Source organism: Photinus pyralis, unplaced genomic scaffold (assembly GCF_008802855.1).
Source record: "Photinus pyralis isolate 1611_PpyrPB1 unplaced genomic scaffold, Ppyr1.3 Ppyr1.4_LG1, whole genome shotgun sequence".
NCBI lineage: Eukaryota > Metazoa > Arthropoda > Insecta > Coleoptera > Lampyridae > Photinus > Photinus pyralis.
Genome location: NW_022170249.1, coordinates 51,746,502 through 51,763,608, shown reverse-complemented (window position 1 = coordinate 51,763,608; position 17,107 = coordinate 51,746,502). Strand labels below are relative to the sequence as shown.

Sequence of the window (17,107 nt, the reverse complement as noted above, 5' to 3'; positions counted from 1 at the left end):
GCACAATACTAGCACTATTTAAAAATGTTAATCACATTTTTTTTTAATTGTGGGGGGGGGGGCTAGCTTGATGGAGATCTTTAGTTATAAGCACACATTGAATCTCGTTTACCATCGATGTAATGCAGTACACTTCTACTACTGAAGTATTATGGGAGTTTTCTCGTGAAAATCACGATCGCGCATATTTCAAAACGCAGAGGATTAAATTTTCCACAAAAAAACTGCGCGTTTACGTGTTATAAGCATTCAAAAACATTGCATACGTCAGTGTGGAACTTACTTTTGAAATGGTTGACAATAGACATATGCCATTGTGAAGTTTTCTGTGTGAAATTTAGTTCTCTATAACGTATTTCCTATGTATGTTTCTTGCCTATTGTGATATATCGTGCGAAAACACCAATCAGGCAAGCGTGATAGACAGAGGCAAAGCTTTCCGTCTCCTTCTTGATATTTTTATATTCTGAGACTCTACAAACTGTTCCGTTATTTATTATTTACATGATAATTATACGAGGTTGTTCCAAAAAGTAATAAAATTTTAATTCTATCTGTGCTAGCCGCAGCAAATTGTTTCTGTTTTATTAGCATATCGCTTAATTATCAATTGTATTTTTGATCATTCTCATATAGATTAAAGAAAATAATAATCTGGTAATTTAGCACTCACTTTTCGCTTCCGAAGTTCTTTGTCCCGTGTCTCGTAGTCGACTGACTGACCCGCACGCTCCCCGGTCATTAGATAAGGAAAACTCGTCTTTACCAATACCTCTTTATTATATTTTATATAATCACCTTGGACAAATAATCCAGTATGTACAGGTATCAAGTATCAAATTGACTGCAGAATCCAAAAATGTAAAACTATACAGGGTGCTTAAATTTTGAAATTAGACCAGAAGTGACAAGGAAATATTATTTAGAATGCTCAGTTCATTTTGACTCGAAATATATTGTAACGTAAATTTAATTAAATGATTTGTTTATTTACAATGAATTATTAATCAATTTATAACAGTCCTTAAGTAGATCGTTTTATAACACGCGAGCGTGAAATCACTATTCATCGCTTCGGCGTTGATGTAAGAACTTCCATTAAACACGTTTGCGAAGTATCTAGAAGGCGTATCATATTTCAAGGAAAGAATGCGTCGCATTCATTTTCATTCCTTATCGCTAGTGACTCATCGATTTGATGGCGCCTCGATGCCTCGTATACTGACTACAATATCATCCATCAAAATTGTTTATCCTTCATCAGAGCTTTAAATTGTAATATGTGAAGATGCAATTTTTTCGTAATAGGCATTTTAAAAGTTTTTATTACTTGGTCAAGCGTTAAAATGCTACATTCGGCGACCTAATTTCGAAGAGTCGTACTACAAACAAAATTCGATCTTAGTTAAACAATCTGAGCCGCTTAAATGGTATTTAAAGCTTACGAAAACTCAAATAATAAGCGGAAAAAATTAGTGTATGCAGAGTAGCTGGGAATTTGGCTTTTTATTCTTGTATCGTCTCGAGTTATTTCTTCGAGAATTTGACACAAGTTTTGAATGCGGTCGGGGTAAATACAGGCTTCATTATCCTGAAAATTTTCATTCTACGAAAGGAAAATTTGTACCAGAATGACTCTCAGGGAATCTGTCGTATCACCTCCTAAGCGATTCAGTCCTCAAATTCTCTTGGAGGGAGCCTATTTTAAGGGAAGGCCCTACCATTTGTATTTTGTAATTTCAAAAAAGGCTCCTAACAAGATTTTTAAATGTGGAAAGGTTCGAAATAAGAGGACGTTTTGCAACATTAATAAAGAGAGCATAAACAACTTAACAACAATGTAGAAGCAATGCACTTTTAATCATCAATACCTACTAGTTTCGATTCCTCGAAGTGTCAACCAGTTTTTTTACGACACCGGCATCATTTTATGCACGCGCTCATCAAGTATGAGTATTTTCCAATAAATAAATGTCGATCAAACAGAATAAATTATTATAATTTTTCGGACACAAAAAAATAACAAAGCTGATCGCACTTCAAAATGAGTTTTGAATTTGAACTATTCGGATAGCAACAAGCGAAATGCCATCGTAATTATCATGATCAAGGATAGGCTACGAAATGACGTACACGGTCGCCAAAAAATCATTCAGGTTCCTAGAAGCGGAACGTTATTAATGAGTTTTTAATTGTATGGGTAACGGTAGACGCCTGGAGAGTATTTACGTAGCTGAAAAGTGCAAAGTTTGAACCTAAAGATTCAAGCTGTTATGCAACGTCTTCTCATGGTCAGACGACCCCAAGAAGTTTGTCTCAACTTTTTTTTGTAAAAATGGTACATTTCCCTTCGGGCGACTTTTATGTAGATGAATCAATTAAGAGAAGATCCAAAACCCGGTGCGGCAATAAATACCGAGGTTGCATCAACAAATCGGGTTACTTCTATAAATAGCTGCGAGACTTTTAAATTGCATTAAAATGCAGCGAAGCGCGAGAAATATTTCCCTCTCACGACGGCGGAGAGCAGTCTTGTCCCCAAAACCAAATATAACATAAATAAGTACGCGCCGTCTTAGTACGTATAAATTTTGCTAAATTAATCAATGGCGCCAAAAAACCCCGTAAGGTATGCTTTCGAAATGTCTTACCATTTATTACAGGCCTATATTTATCAACAATCACCGTGAAAGTCAATTAAAAAGTGCCGCGTTATATTCTTAGAAATGATTTTCGTTACACTCGATATATGGCAATAATAGGAAGTGAGACGACCTCAATTTTTTTTATCGATTTTCAGCAATTATCTAATGGTCGGTAACTAATCATGCATTCCTCGCGTGCGTTCAAACAAGAAAGACGTCTGACCGTGTGTACCGGGTACTGTCGAAAAGTTCTCTTGCATAACGTTATCTCTTCCGACCTTTAATATATTTGCGGACTTTTACGTTGTATAACGCTTACGGCATAGATTTCACTTAGAGGGAATTAGTTGTGATCTTTTAGCGTTCCAGCAAAATTATATACATCAACCGGAATAGACTAGTTTTAGATTCCAAAAAGATAACTCCGCCCCTTTTTTTACGCAGTGTTGCCAATTTTTGATTCATAACCGTAACTTTACTACTTGTTTCTTTGCTCTATTTTAATTGGCTCACAGGCGCCATCTTCGAAGTTAAAACTATCAATCTTATGTCAAGAAGAAGTTATTATACACCTTACTTCTGGCCTCCCCTCCACCTCTAATATCAAATTGATATCTCAAACCATTTCCAATTGGGTTTAAGGAGTGTGTATGTGAGGAGCTAGGAGGACACAGACGGATTTGGTAGTGGGAACTATTGTAACTAAGAAATTAATATATAACTCTCGCCAGGAAAGATTGCCGGTCACAGCACACCTTGTGTCGATCTACAATCTATGTTTTTCTTAAGATGCGATCGACTTCCGGAATAGGATCGTGCCAATGTTGATCGAAAAGTCTTTTTGTTCAAAACTGACACGATACTATCCCGGAAGTCACTCACATCTTTAGAAAAACATAGATTGTAGACCGGGATCAAGTGTTCTATGACCGGCAATCTTTCCTGGCGAGAGGTTTATACAAGGCGTCCCAAAGAATAAAAATATTTGTTAAAAAATTATCAAAGTCCTCGTGTGAGATCGAAGGGACTTCAGCGCATTTTTGTGTGGCAGATCAGTATTCTATTAGCCACTTTTTACTCAACCATGAATAAAAGATCTTGTCGAAGGATACCACATTCCCTTTGACGGTACCCACTTCCGACGTCCCGTTCACCCGCAATTCGCGTTTGAAGATTTTTCTCCACCATCAGTTAGATCTTGTCGGAGGCTACCACATTTCCTTTTTCGGTGCATACTTATATTACACCCACATTTTGGTGGATCTCGCTAAAAACCTTCCACAAGATAGTACTTAATTTTTGGGGGCACTTCTCATTGCTCGAGCTTCTATTGGCGACACGAGAAAGAGAGACAGCCATTCGAGATTTACGAAACGTTAAAACGCGTGACAGAATTCGCAACGGAAGGTAAAAGGTGCCCGAAGTTGACTACCTCTCGAAGACGCGCGCGCGCGCCTTGCAAAAGGTCGTTAATTTCGCCCCTAGGCCAAAAAACAAAATTCCGCCACGCAGGAGTTGTGCGCGTTTACAACATCTTTCCGACGACACCAATTTGAAAAGAATCGGACCAAAACTGTAGTAGAAGATAGGAAAAAACTGAAAAACCTTCACGTTAGTATACTACGCTCGAGGACGACGCCCAGATGTCGCCAACCCCACATCATGTAGCCCTGTCCCCAAGGTTTACAAATTACACGGCCTTGTAGATACACGTACACCCGTTGCCTTTCTACAAGAGTTCTTCTACGCGCCCACATTTGCTGCCAGCCAGCCAGCCAAAGTGAGATTAAAAGCTACTTTTTACAAATAAATTTGCAAAAATGCGCTAAAAACTGGAATCGCAATAGCATGGTATGCACATATCTGTGTAGGGTGTAGGGCAACTTCTGCCCAAAATCTTTTCAAAACTGTAAGAGCGAATATCTAACGATTTGTTAGAGGAGAGTACTTAGACAGCCAAAATAGATCGTGTGGACGAAACAGAGCTATTGGTATTGGTCAAAACTTGCAGTGCAAATATCTAGAGAATTCCTCCTCTTGCATTATATAGCGTAAATTTTGAAAGTATGCCAGATGGCCGTTAAATGTTTATGTGTAAAAAGCCACCTCGCCATTTATCATCTACTAAGAAAGTACCTTAAACATCGATAAATATAGCATGCTACTACCTTATAATCCAAGTGTTTAGTATCGCTGGTTTTGTAATTTTTCTCTCTATCGAGCAACGTAAAAATCTAATATGGCGTCCATTTAATATAAGAAAGTTGATGTCAATATGTCGAAAACCGCCGTTTTGAAAACAATTTTCTAGGCCCATTGAATTTATCCCATCGAATCTTGCAACTTTTATTTGAAACTTTTTTCCAATTATCTACGAAACCAATTAACCAATTTTTTTCACAATATTGCATTGGAATACCCATCAGCATAAAAAACTACACAACTTTGCCAATTTAACCGAATCTGTAAGTCTAATCCTTCCTATCTCAAGAGCGGATTGTCAGAGGTGGGTACTTTCAAAGGGTCTGTTTCACTTTGATTTTACAGTACAGGGAACGTAGGGTAATGCAATTCTTATACGAGTTTTAAGCGCGGCGATGGCGCTGTAAATACGCCAATTTTCTCAAATCATATTATTTTGATGAGATGTGTCATCTTTGTTGTTTATGCTTATTAAAATTAAGCGGGTTCATTGTACAGAGGGGTTCAAATTCAGTTCATCATTGGAATTTCCCTAACGGTGAAAGATACAGTGTAGTAACAAATGGGGCCCCTTTTTGTGACTATACAAACGAATTTTTAAAAAGATATCATCACAAAACTGAAAATTTCAAATTCCGTTACCGTTTTCCCTGGGTTAAAAGGTCAGAAATGAACGGTTCCCGTTAGCATCTTCTAAGGGCACTGTACGGAGAATCTGAATCTGTTATTAGGATTACCATAACACGCTAGATGTTTTTCGGTGATATCTCAGTTATTTTCAGAGATTTTTCCAAAATTTGAAATGCCTTTTTTGGGCACCTTTTCCCCCATTTAACCTACACTGTGTCTCTCACAGTTACGGAGATTCCAATGGTGAGCCACGAATTTAAACCACCCTGTACAGAACGCCATTTGCTTTTCACTGTGCGGACCAAAAATAATCACATTCATTTTCATGCGTAATATAGAAAAGTTGCGGGGGGGGTGGGGGGTGTCCTCCGACGGATATCTTTTCACGGTGCTTTTTTAAGCGAAATTATGTATAAAAAAGAATCGATAATGATATGATAACTGACGAGATGTTAAAAGGTCCTATTTCGGACTGGTCAGCGACGAAGATCTTAAGAATACTGAAATCGGCGTAACAAATTTCTAATTGATCAACTCGGCTCAACGGTTTAATCAATAAATACCGTACGAATGATATATACTTACAACTGCAAGGACACATCGGGGACGCTTAACTTTCTCGTATTCCTCGCCCATACCCTTCGCTGTTTTCGAATTTTTTCCTCGAGCTTCTTCGGTCCGAAATTTTTCATCAGAATCTTCTGCCAGTGGCCGGACGTGACGCTACCCTCTTCGCTCTCCGAGCAGCTGCTATTGGAGGTGACGCTGTTTTTTCGAACATTTTCGGACAATTTCCTACTGTCCGAGGTCGAAGGCGAAGAGACGCTGGATTTTCGACTGGTCGTGGGCGAACTCGTGGACTGTTTGCTTTCGATGACCGAAGAAAGTGACGACTTGCGACTGTGCGTCTTGATAACGCAGCTGGTGCGACGGTCTCGAATGAGCTCATTTTCTAAAGTTCGATTGTCGGGGCACGGTAAACTGAATTTTCTGTTCGCGTCGATGGCGTTCCACTTGCTTTGCTCCTTCAGCCACCGGAGCACGTGCTCGTTGCGTTGGTTTTCCAAAGTTTCCTCGTCCGAACTACGGACGCACTCGTTGCAGTTTTCGTAGAGGCGCTCTTCCTTGTGGGTAACGCCGCGTTTTCGGACGCGTGGAGTTTCTTCGGGAAGGTCGTCTATCGCCGTTAAGATATTGTCAGCCAAGGCCCCTCGGCTGTACTTCGAGTACTTGCGAAGTAATCGCAGAACGATTTCGTCACTTTGAAGGGAATTTTTCCTATCAGTCTTTGCCTCACTATTTTGGACGTCAGTCTTTTCTAAGAAATTATTACCTACGAATTTACTACAAATTTCTTTATCTACGTTATCACATTTGGACGAATCCAATTTTTCGTCGTTAACCGACGAGCTATCCTTCGCCACGAGCTCCTGCCACTGTTTTTCTTTGACTTCCGACGCATCGTTTTTGGGCACTTGTTTCAAGAGCACTTCTTTTTGCTGTTCGGTTAATTCAGTAAAACCGTTCTCTTGCAAGATGAATTGCTTGTTGGCGACTTCCTGAAGAAATTTCGACACGGCGGCCCAATGGGCTTGCGTAACGACACCGTGCAGACGCACCGAGCTTAGTTGTAGAGGAATCCATCGATCGTTTTTAAGACACCAGACCACCCCCGATGTCACCATCATTTAAAAATGCCGCTCATTAAATATTGATCTCGAACACTCGACGATTTAAATCCCTTTTGGAAGTACAAACACCATTTACACGCGTTAATCGTCTACTTCTACGGTGCTGTTGTTAATAGACCGAGCATCATAATAGGAAGACAATGCAAATGACGTATGTACAACTATAATGACCACCTACTGCTGTTCTCTGAATGAATGTCAAAAAACACGGAAACACGATCCGGTGGGTTTAAATTCGTGATTTTTCCTTAAACACTTTGTATCACCATCCACTTAACATGCAATCAACAACTAGCAACGATTCGTCATTGAGGAAATATGTATTTAACGTTGAACAAACAGATACCCGATCAATTAAATTACCATCGAGCTTAATGCCATTAAAATCCAAACTTAATGCGCACAATTCGAGTTTCCTGAAATGTCGAAAGAAAGTTCGGCCTTCCGCATTTTTTAAGAGGAAGTGTCTAAATACAAATTAATCACAAATTGTGTAATGCACACGGCGCGCGGAGGCACTGGAAAGGAAATTTTGAAAAATTAGCTGTCGCCCCCCCCTTCGAACGAGTTTTTATTTAAAACGCGAAAAGAACACAAAAACGCCGAGCTATACTGTATACAAACGTTAAGTACGAGATGGTCTAAAGCCAGTTGACATCGTTTGTTGCGAGCACCTGCGCTCGAAGATTGACCACGGCCGCACTCCAGCAGGTGGGGAATGTGGGGCTTCCATCCGCTTCTGGTTTAAAACGCTAACATTGCACCTATCACGTAATTGGACTAGCAATAACAACAATAACAACGAAAACGACGTTTCCCAAAACAAAACGTATACGAGGGGCAGCCCAAAAAATAACGGTACAGGGATTGGAAAAAAAAAAGATAAAACAGTTAACCAATTAAATTTCACCAAGTTTAAGAGACCTATTGCAGTAGCTTATAATAGACTATACTATAAATAGATCGCGTTACACATAACCGGAGGCCTATTAGATGTAGGGGGCCGGATGGCGACAGCACCTCACTAGGAAAGACAACGTGCAATTTTCTGACGAGCAAAAATTCTTACTCGCTGTTTATTACTTAGCCGTTAAACGCGAGATAATATCTACTTGTCGTGTATTTGTATCTTTTACATTCCTTTTTATTGCAAATGCTTGGCGCCTGTATTTCTAATTCATTTTTCTTTTCTAGCGAAACAACATTGTTGTTATTTCGAAATCGGCTCATTATTGGGAACGCCGCCGCCGCCCGTCGTTTTTCATACGTAATTAGAATTCTCGCGGCCGATTGACGTCATTGGCGAATTTTGTAATTGATTGATTGATAGGTACATGTATGACCCAAATGAGTCGGCGCGAAGGACCGCAAGAGACAATCATTTCATCGTCGTTTGAAAGTCGCCTCGTGCCTTTTGCGGATTGCAACTCCACAGCAAATCTGCAGAACAATACGAACCATGGTATCCGAAGTAACGCCCAGCACAGGACTTATAATTTTTGAAAATCATTCGCTCGACTCGAAATGATTTGTGTCTACACAATTAATCCATGCACTCTTCTCGAACCCATACCTTAGGAGGCAGTAAACCCATACTTTCGTCGTGGAGAAGTAAAATCTCCAATTTTAAAGATGCTGGGTTCAAACACATAGAAGTAAAGATACCTACCATTGGCAAATTTTCGACTGTATTTCAAAATGAATTGATGGAAACAATACTCAGCTTTAATGGAAGGCATTGAAACCAAAAACCATAAGAAAGTCAAATTTTTCCAGTAAGAAGGATTCCTCCTGTGTCGAATGGGATTCATCATCTATGACCCATGTACAGGGTGTCCCATTAATAATGGTCACAGGCCATATCTATGGAACCGTTAATTGCACAGCTTCGGGGAAAAAATTATGTTAACAAAAGGGGCCAAGAGAAATCGCTGGAAATTATTTTCAAGTTTGTAACTTCGCCGCTAGAGGGCGTACGATTCATGGTTAAGTTAAAGTCACTAAATATAGAAAGTACCGCAATCCATTGGGCTCGTGTGTTAGAGAGAACGCATGATTTTTGCCCAAAAATGGCGGAAGTTACCAGATTCTAGTAACTTTAATGTTAAGGATTGTTCCATCTGTTTGGAGATATCTGTATATATTTTTATAAAACATGACAGTACTATGAAGTTAGGTTATAAAAAATGACAGCTATTCAGATTTTATTTGTCAATTTTTTTAAGTTGGCAGCAAATTTGCCCAAAAATGGCGGATGATTGCGGTACTTTCTATATCTAGTGACTTTAGGTTAAGTAGACAAATGACTTTTTTCCTAAAATATACCCAACAAACATGCATAAAAAATACATGCATAGTAATCTTGTATCAATTTTGCATCATTTTGATGGAACGCAAATTGCTCTAGCTCATAAAATATGAGGAGTGGGGGAAGGGGAACATCTCTTTAAGGAATTGATTGTAACTTCGGATTAGGTTAACCGAGAGGTTAACAGATTTTCACATAATAGGTCTTGTTGGAAAGAGCTCTCTTCGTGGAATCAGATTTTAGATGAAGAGAGTTTATTTAGTAAACGTGATGAGTGGTAGAGGGCGCGATGTGACATTAACATAAACTTTGCAAGTTTTTTTTTAAATTTCAAATGGAACGATATAATTATTATATTAGATTATCAAATAAGATGAAAAAGTGAGAATATCAGTGAAAACCGCATTTTGATATCTGTTTTCTAAGCAGAGATATGGGGAAAATACGAAGATTCACAAATTTTAATTGCAATATTTATATTCATCCAAGTTGGATTTGAAACAAATGAACACATAGCAACCGATAATTATGTCAAAGTGAATGAGGCGATGGCAGTTCAAAATTAACACTCAATCTAAGTGTTTTAATTATGAGCAACAAAAAAATGATTCAAACTTTAAATCAGAGAAATATGAATTAAGTAAATAATAAAAGAAATAATAATTATAATTAACGTAAATGTTCAATGTCTGCCATTATTTTCCACACAAAGACGAGTCTCTGCTGTGTAGAGAGAACAGTTGCTTTAACTTCAGCTATGACTATGAATTACATTTCTAATTCTCGTCACCATATCGTTTCTTGTAGTTGGCCTTGTTAGAAAGACTGTGCGTCTTTTATCCTTTCAAACAAATTTAAGTCTAAGCAAGTTAAGTCGAGTGACCTAGCTGGTCATGAAAAAATACTTCCTCTTTCTATCCATTTGCCAGGATAACTCAAATTCAAACACTCTCGCCTCGACTCTCGCTTACCAAGAAATGTGCCGGGCACCCATCGTGGTGATAATTCGCACGAATACGTTTAATGAAAGGACTGATAAACTTTCTTTTGTTCTGTTTTCTTTTGTTTCAAAGCCAACTTGAATGAGCATCAATATTGCAATTAAAATTTGTGAATGTATTCGTATTTTCGCCAGATCTATGGTTAGAAAACAGATATCAAATCCGGTTTTCACTGATATTCTCACTATTTCACCTTATTTGATAATATCATATAATAATAATATCATTCCATTTGAAATTATCAAAAAAACCTGCAAAGTTTATGTTAATGTCACATCGCGCCCTCTACCACTCATCACATTTACTAAAAAGACTCTATGTAATAAAATCTGATTCCGCGAAGAGAGCTCCTTCCAACAAGACCTATTATGTGAAAATCTGTTAACCTAATCCGAAGTTACAATCAATTCCTTTAAAGAGATGTTCCCCTTCCCCCACTCCTCATATTTTATGAGCTAGAGCAATTTGTGCTCCATCAAAATGATGCAAAATTGATACAAGATTACTATGCATGTATTTTTTATGCATGTTTGTTGGGTATATTTTAGGAAAAGTCATTTTTCTACCTAACCATGAATCATACGCCCTCTAGCGGCGAAGTTAGAAACTTGAAAATAATTTCCAGCGATTTCTCTTGGCCCATTTTGTTAACAAATTTTTTTACCCGAAGCTGTGCAATTAACGGTTCCATAGATATAGCCTGTGATCATTATTAATCGGACACCCTGTACAGAGGTATCGTCTATTTATTATCTCTCTCTTGTTCTGGGCCCTCAAGAGACTTGCGCCCAATTACAGAGGGCCCGCAAAATGCTTTTTAGAGGTGCCCCTACAGAAGATCTTAAGTTGTTTTATACATTATACTACTCAGGTATACGAATTAGGCAAAACTCGTAACTAATCCAAGGAAATTCCCATCTTTGTCACGGATTCTTACCTCCACCACTGAGTCTAAGACTACTCGGATCATAGATCATAGATATCGAAAAAATTTGCTGTGGCCAGCACAAATACCACACGAGCGCATGCTCAATTCTACCCACAATCTTTTCCACTCTTCCTTTTATGTATACCAAATTTGGTTCCAATTGGTTCACCCGTTTAGGCGGAAATAAGAATACAGACAAGCAGACTGACATCTATACGCAATACTTGAAAAGATTTAAAGTATATACATTGCAGTTTTGGAACAAATCTTCTGAAACGACATCTCTTAACACACAAGTCTACAAAAAATTTAAAATGTACCCAGTGTGATTAAGCAAGAAATCAGAAAGCAAATTTAAATAGACATCTGGTATCTTACAATACTTTCAAATGTTTAAAGTGTGCACGGTGTGCCATTGTAATTTAGCAACAAATTTTCAACATATTCTGAAATATTCAAATGATATAAAATGATGTGCACAGTCTGGTTATACAACGGACTACTGTACTCTGCACATAAGTAGGCAAATGATCACGCATCCCCACTATTTATATTTTAATACGTCACCGAGCCAGGGGGTGCGGATACGCAAATCAAAATTAAGTAGACATATATGTGAACTCAATATTTTCGAATATTTAAAATGTACAGAGTGTGATTTTGCAACATATCACCACCATTCCCTGAAACGGTGTCTCTTAACTCACAAAACCTCAAAGGATTTAAAATGTGCACACTGTAATGGCATTATATGGAAACGTTAGGCAATGTCAATATATCCATATACACGGTGTTCATTTTTCGAGTGCCAGTCGACAACCTATTGAAACGGAAGAGCCAAAAGTTACAATGTGCAAAATTTCCCAGTTTTTAAAAAGCCACTAAAAATTTTCGATCAATACTATAATATTTGGTCATATACAGGGTCCTGCAACAGTGCGTCCGTCATTTCCAGCTTACGCATGGTAAAAAAGATTTAAAAAAAATCTTGTGTGCAAATGTCTATACATGGTTGTGGATCTACAGAAATTATTTTTGAATATACAGGGTGTCCCATTTTTACGGTGTCAATAAATAAATGCTTTTTTTTAAATAGAACATCCTGAATTTTTGTACTTGTTTCAATGTCATTTGTTCAAAGTGCCATAAGTATTATTTTTCAAATTTTTAACTACCACTATTTTATTTCGCTATTCGATTGTGTTTTATGTCCTCTTCAATTTTTATACGAGATGTCTTGTGCTTAAAAGTTCATAATTTTTATGTTATTCAAATTTTTTTCTTATTAATTAATTAGAATTACATATTTATACATCGGAGTAGGCTGTCATAATAAAAAAGACAAACAAGTGTCACAAATTAGGCAATTATGTGCTGCAAGTGTACTTTCAATTTCTTAATAAAATAAGATCCATTAACATGAATTTCGAAAAAATGTACTAAGTTTTTTAGATAAATGCAGAGAGCCGCAACTTTACATCAAAAGAGCCGCAGATTACCGACCCCTGCACTATGGGGATCTCGCTTACCTTAAGAGATAGAAAGTTGTTTGAAAGCGTTTTTAATAACTTTTAAGAGGGCGGAGAAACACGTGGCAACTTTCGCCATTTTTAATTTTGACGTTTTGAGATTACGTGCATAACTTTTGCATGCGACAACCAATTGAACTCAGATTTTGCATACGCATTCCTGTAGTGGTGTCAAGTAAAATTTTTGAAAATGGGGGCGGGGGGGGGGTAAACACACGTTCTACTTTTCATAGTATGAAAGGTCTCCACGAAAGGAATTAATTTGTACCATCGCCTCCTCATCGACTCCTTATCGTGATCAGATACAAATAATTCCTAATATCTAAATTGTCGGCGGATGGTCCTCACAAAGGGCGTCTCGAAGAAATATGTCTATATCAGAGGCGATCTGGGTACTTACGGGCCAGGTGGAATTAAAGTAAAGTATTAGTGTAGTAATGAAGGTGGCGGGGGAGGGGGGGGGGCGGTGCACCACAAAAACGTTTTTTTGCTTCATTTTAGTACTCCTTTTTCGGAAATCAATTACAATACAGTTTTTATTTTTAATTGCAGCTAATAATTAAAATCTTTGATTGAGACGTCCGATCGAAAAAGTACGATTTGTTTTGGATTCTACGCACCAAAATTAATAAGAAAAAGTGTTTTCCCGAGAAATTTTGGTGCAGTCGATTTTTGGTAAAAAAGGAAGGTTATACACTGCCTTTTTTTAAGCCCCGAAAAAAAATTATCTCAGATCGACCCGGAAACAATTTTTTTTATAGAATGTGGCCTGTAGAATCCATAATTTCAAACAGTTCCAAGATTGGGCCACTAGTTCAAAGGTGGAATTGCATAGGTTACGGGCCATTAAAGTATTAGTGTAGTAATGAAGGTGGCGGGGGGGTAGCTCTGCGGTGCACCACAAAAACATTTTTTGCTTCATTTTAAAGTACTCCTTTTTCGGAAATCAATTACAATACAGCTTTTTTTTAAATTGCAGCTGATAATTAAAAGTAACAAGATATACAATCCAAACGAGGCGCGTCGCCTATCATTGTATTTCATCACTTTCATACTACGACAAAAAATGATAAATTCATTGTAAAACACTTCAATTAAAACAGAATTTTTTAATTTTTTAACAACCAAACATCAACCCCAATTAGAGAAACGTGTTAATAACTTATTAATAGTGCAAGAAACTAAATACAGCACATACTTATAAATTTCCAACGGGCCATTATAACGTACAGGCCAGGTGGCAATCGCCACCCGCCCCCCCGGGCCAGTCCGCCCCTGTGTCTATTGGTGATGATTCACCAGAATTTTACCACAAGCGTTTAAGGATGTACAATTTTGGAAATATTTTTACAAAATGGGAAAGGACATACCAAAAACCAAGGCAAAGTCGCAAGTTCTATTGCATCTGAATTTTATATTGATCAAAATATTATTCAAACATCACAAAAAAAACATGTATGAAACTATATTAAAATAAATTTACAAAATAAAAAACTTATTATTCTTTTCTGTATAAGAGGATGATCTACCAACCTAACCCGCACTCACAAAACGAACAAAATTAGAAATATAAATAAATAAACGAGACCTCCTAGTGAACTAATTTCGAACGACGCCGACGTAGAAAAATATCAAAGGAAATAGTGAATGGATTAAGTCGAAGATTTTCAAGAAACGACGACCTGTTACATTTTGTATTACGTAATTAAGCTTAAGCTGATTAAAAGATACATATGGACACGAAATCCATCAACGATTTATAAATAAACAGTTGCTCGTGTGGTAACCGCGCGAAGGTGAGCTACAATAATCGCAAGATTGTTATTTTCCTTTTGAGAAGTATTTCCTTTACTTACGAACGCTACTTAATTTTTAAGTCACATACTTCCAAGCTAATTAACAGTTACATCAGAGCAACAATGCGACGTGATTATGATATGTAAAAGGTACGATGATAACAGCATCGGATCGGCAGCTGTGACCTACATACATAAAGTACCATACCATAATTTAATCGTTTCAGTACGTGTTCGACAAAGGTGAGTGATCACTTTGGGACTTCCGAATAAAAGACCTTTCTCACTGGTAAAGGAATAAGAAAAATTGACGAATGACCTAGTCTCGGCGCGATTTTTAAGAAAGAGCCACTTTTTGTTTCTAACTAATTATACTTTAATGTGTAACTTCGAGAAAGTGATTCGTTAAGATAATTGAAAACCGTTGACTTTTTTTCTCTTCAGCTATTTAGACGTTAGAAAGTAAAGTCGGAGGAGACAATACTCAAATATCGGATCACTCGTAATGACCGCATCGCTCGAGCTACAATCTCGCAAATCGCGAATGCGTTCTGTCAATTTAAGTAGCGAGCCCATAAAATATGTGGAACAAATAATAGGCGACGCTACCAGACGGTACCAGGGGTCCCACTTTCACCGTAAATATATACCGGGGGTTATGGAAATTTACAAAAATTTCTCGACTTACAACTCGTCCACACATTTTGCATAATTAAATATTTTGCGAAACGTATTATCGAGCGGCGGCGGAAAATTTCACTACGTTTACACATGTTATTAACGCAATTTCTAAATGCTCGGCCCTAGCGTAATTAAATTATTTAGAAAAAAAAAGTGGAACGGCCAAGTTTTATTAAAAGTTGATGACCTGACCTGTATTGATTTGTAAGAATGGCGGAAAACATTGGCATAGTTACACAAGACACCGATTGAGTTAAGTAAAACTTCGACAATGATTGCTCTTTTTTTCGCTAAATCAATGTCAACGTACGCAATCAATTGGTCGCGGATTATTATTTGTTAATTCCCTTTCCTTAGCCCGTAACTTAAAAATACTAATAGCAAACGCGGAGTTCCTCAGGGTGCATTTTATTATTATTTATGGCCAAGGTTAGTAATAAAACAAACCATAACTCAAATTGACGCGCTAAAGACTTACCTACTTTGTAGTATTTTTTTTAGATGATTCATTAAATTACCACAAATTGATATTTGCAAAATACGCCACAAATTATATCTAATTGTAAGTATATACCATTAATTATGAGAGAGGAGCAATTCGGAAGTTACGCAGCATATTTTCTCAGGAAAACATATTTCTATGCATACTATTTTTTTCACCATACATACAAAATAATTCAATAAATCGATAAATTAAAAAAAAAGTTTGCACATTCATAAAAAAGGGTGCGAAAAAAGGAGGGTTTTTGAATATGAGAAATGTGTAAAACGGTTGGTAGGTACAGTTTGGTAGGTATGTTAAAATTCACCAAGCATGTAGGAGTGTTTGCCACAATGGGAAGTTCCAGGTTTGGATATTTTTTTATATGTGCTTATGCAAAATCCGAGGCAAAATCACGGAAATTGCATCAATTTTCTCACATTTTCTTCGAAGTACAGAATTTTCAACGTATAACTTTCATATGAAACCTTTACACATGTTGTTGGCCAAGGCGAATTACATAATTTATTTTTCTAATAAACTTATTACATCACCCCAACAAAAATAAACCAAAAATCAAATGAAAACAAAAAATCCGGAACCAAATATTAAGCGATTTCATTTTTATGACCCCATATATTTTATTTCGTTTGTACACAGTTATAAGATATCTCCGATCATAAAAATGGAGAAAAAGCTACAAAGGGGGAAATCCAGTTCGGTTGAAATTTCTCTGAATTTCATCGCATACCTGATCGTTGCATCATCACACGGTTCGAAGACTCGAAGAGATCGCAGAAAATAAAAGTAGAAGACAAAATAAACAAGGAGTTCGAGTGTAGAAAACAAAACAGTTACAATCTGTCCTTGTAAGGTCATAAACGACCGCACTGAGGTCACGAAGGGAACCAAAATAATGGGTTCGTTGGTCGGCTCCCATTTTCGGGCTTCGGTTTATTTCCAACGCGACAATACTAGGGATCATCGCGGCGCCAAAAAATAGAAAAAATTGCATTTGATAAATATGTACCGTTGTTCCTGCTCCTCGATGTCTCAGCGTGAATCCGGTTAGAGTTACATGACCGAGCTATATTTATTACACGTTTGTTGTATAATACTACTTTTAAATAAATAAGATATTTTCTTGTAGTGGTCTATTTATAGTGAGACTAATTAATAATGGATGACGGCAAATTAATGTTCTTGGACGAACGG

At 37.3% G+C, this 17,107-nt stretch overlaps 1 protein-coding gene across 2 annotated transcripts in view; it reads right to left on the bottom strand.

Annotated features, from left to right (window-relative positions):
- Positions 1-17,107, bottom strand: part of LOC116160418 (tyrosine-protein kinase Src42A) — a 32,278-nt gene that overhangs the window by 11,784 nt on the left and 3,387 nt on the right. The window contains exon 1 of one of the 2 annotated variants that reach the window (XM_031473611.1): positions 6,063-7,815. The exons of the other annotated variant lie outside the window; for it this stretch is intronic. Coding sequence (XP_031329471.1) covers positions 6,063-7,165 — 1,103 coding nt within the window. The 5' untranslated portion in view covers positions 7,166-7,815. Of the gene's footprint in view, positions 1-6,062; positions 7,816-17,107 lie in introns of those variants that run through there. 2 annotated transcript variants of the gene reach the window in all.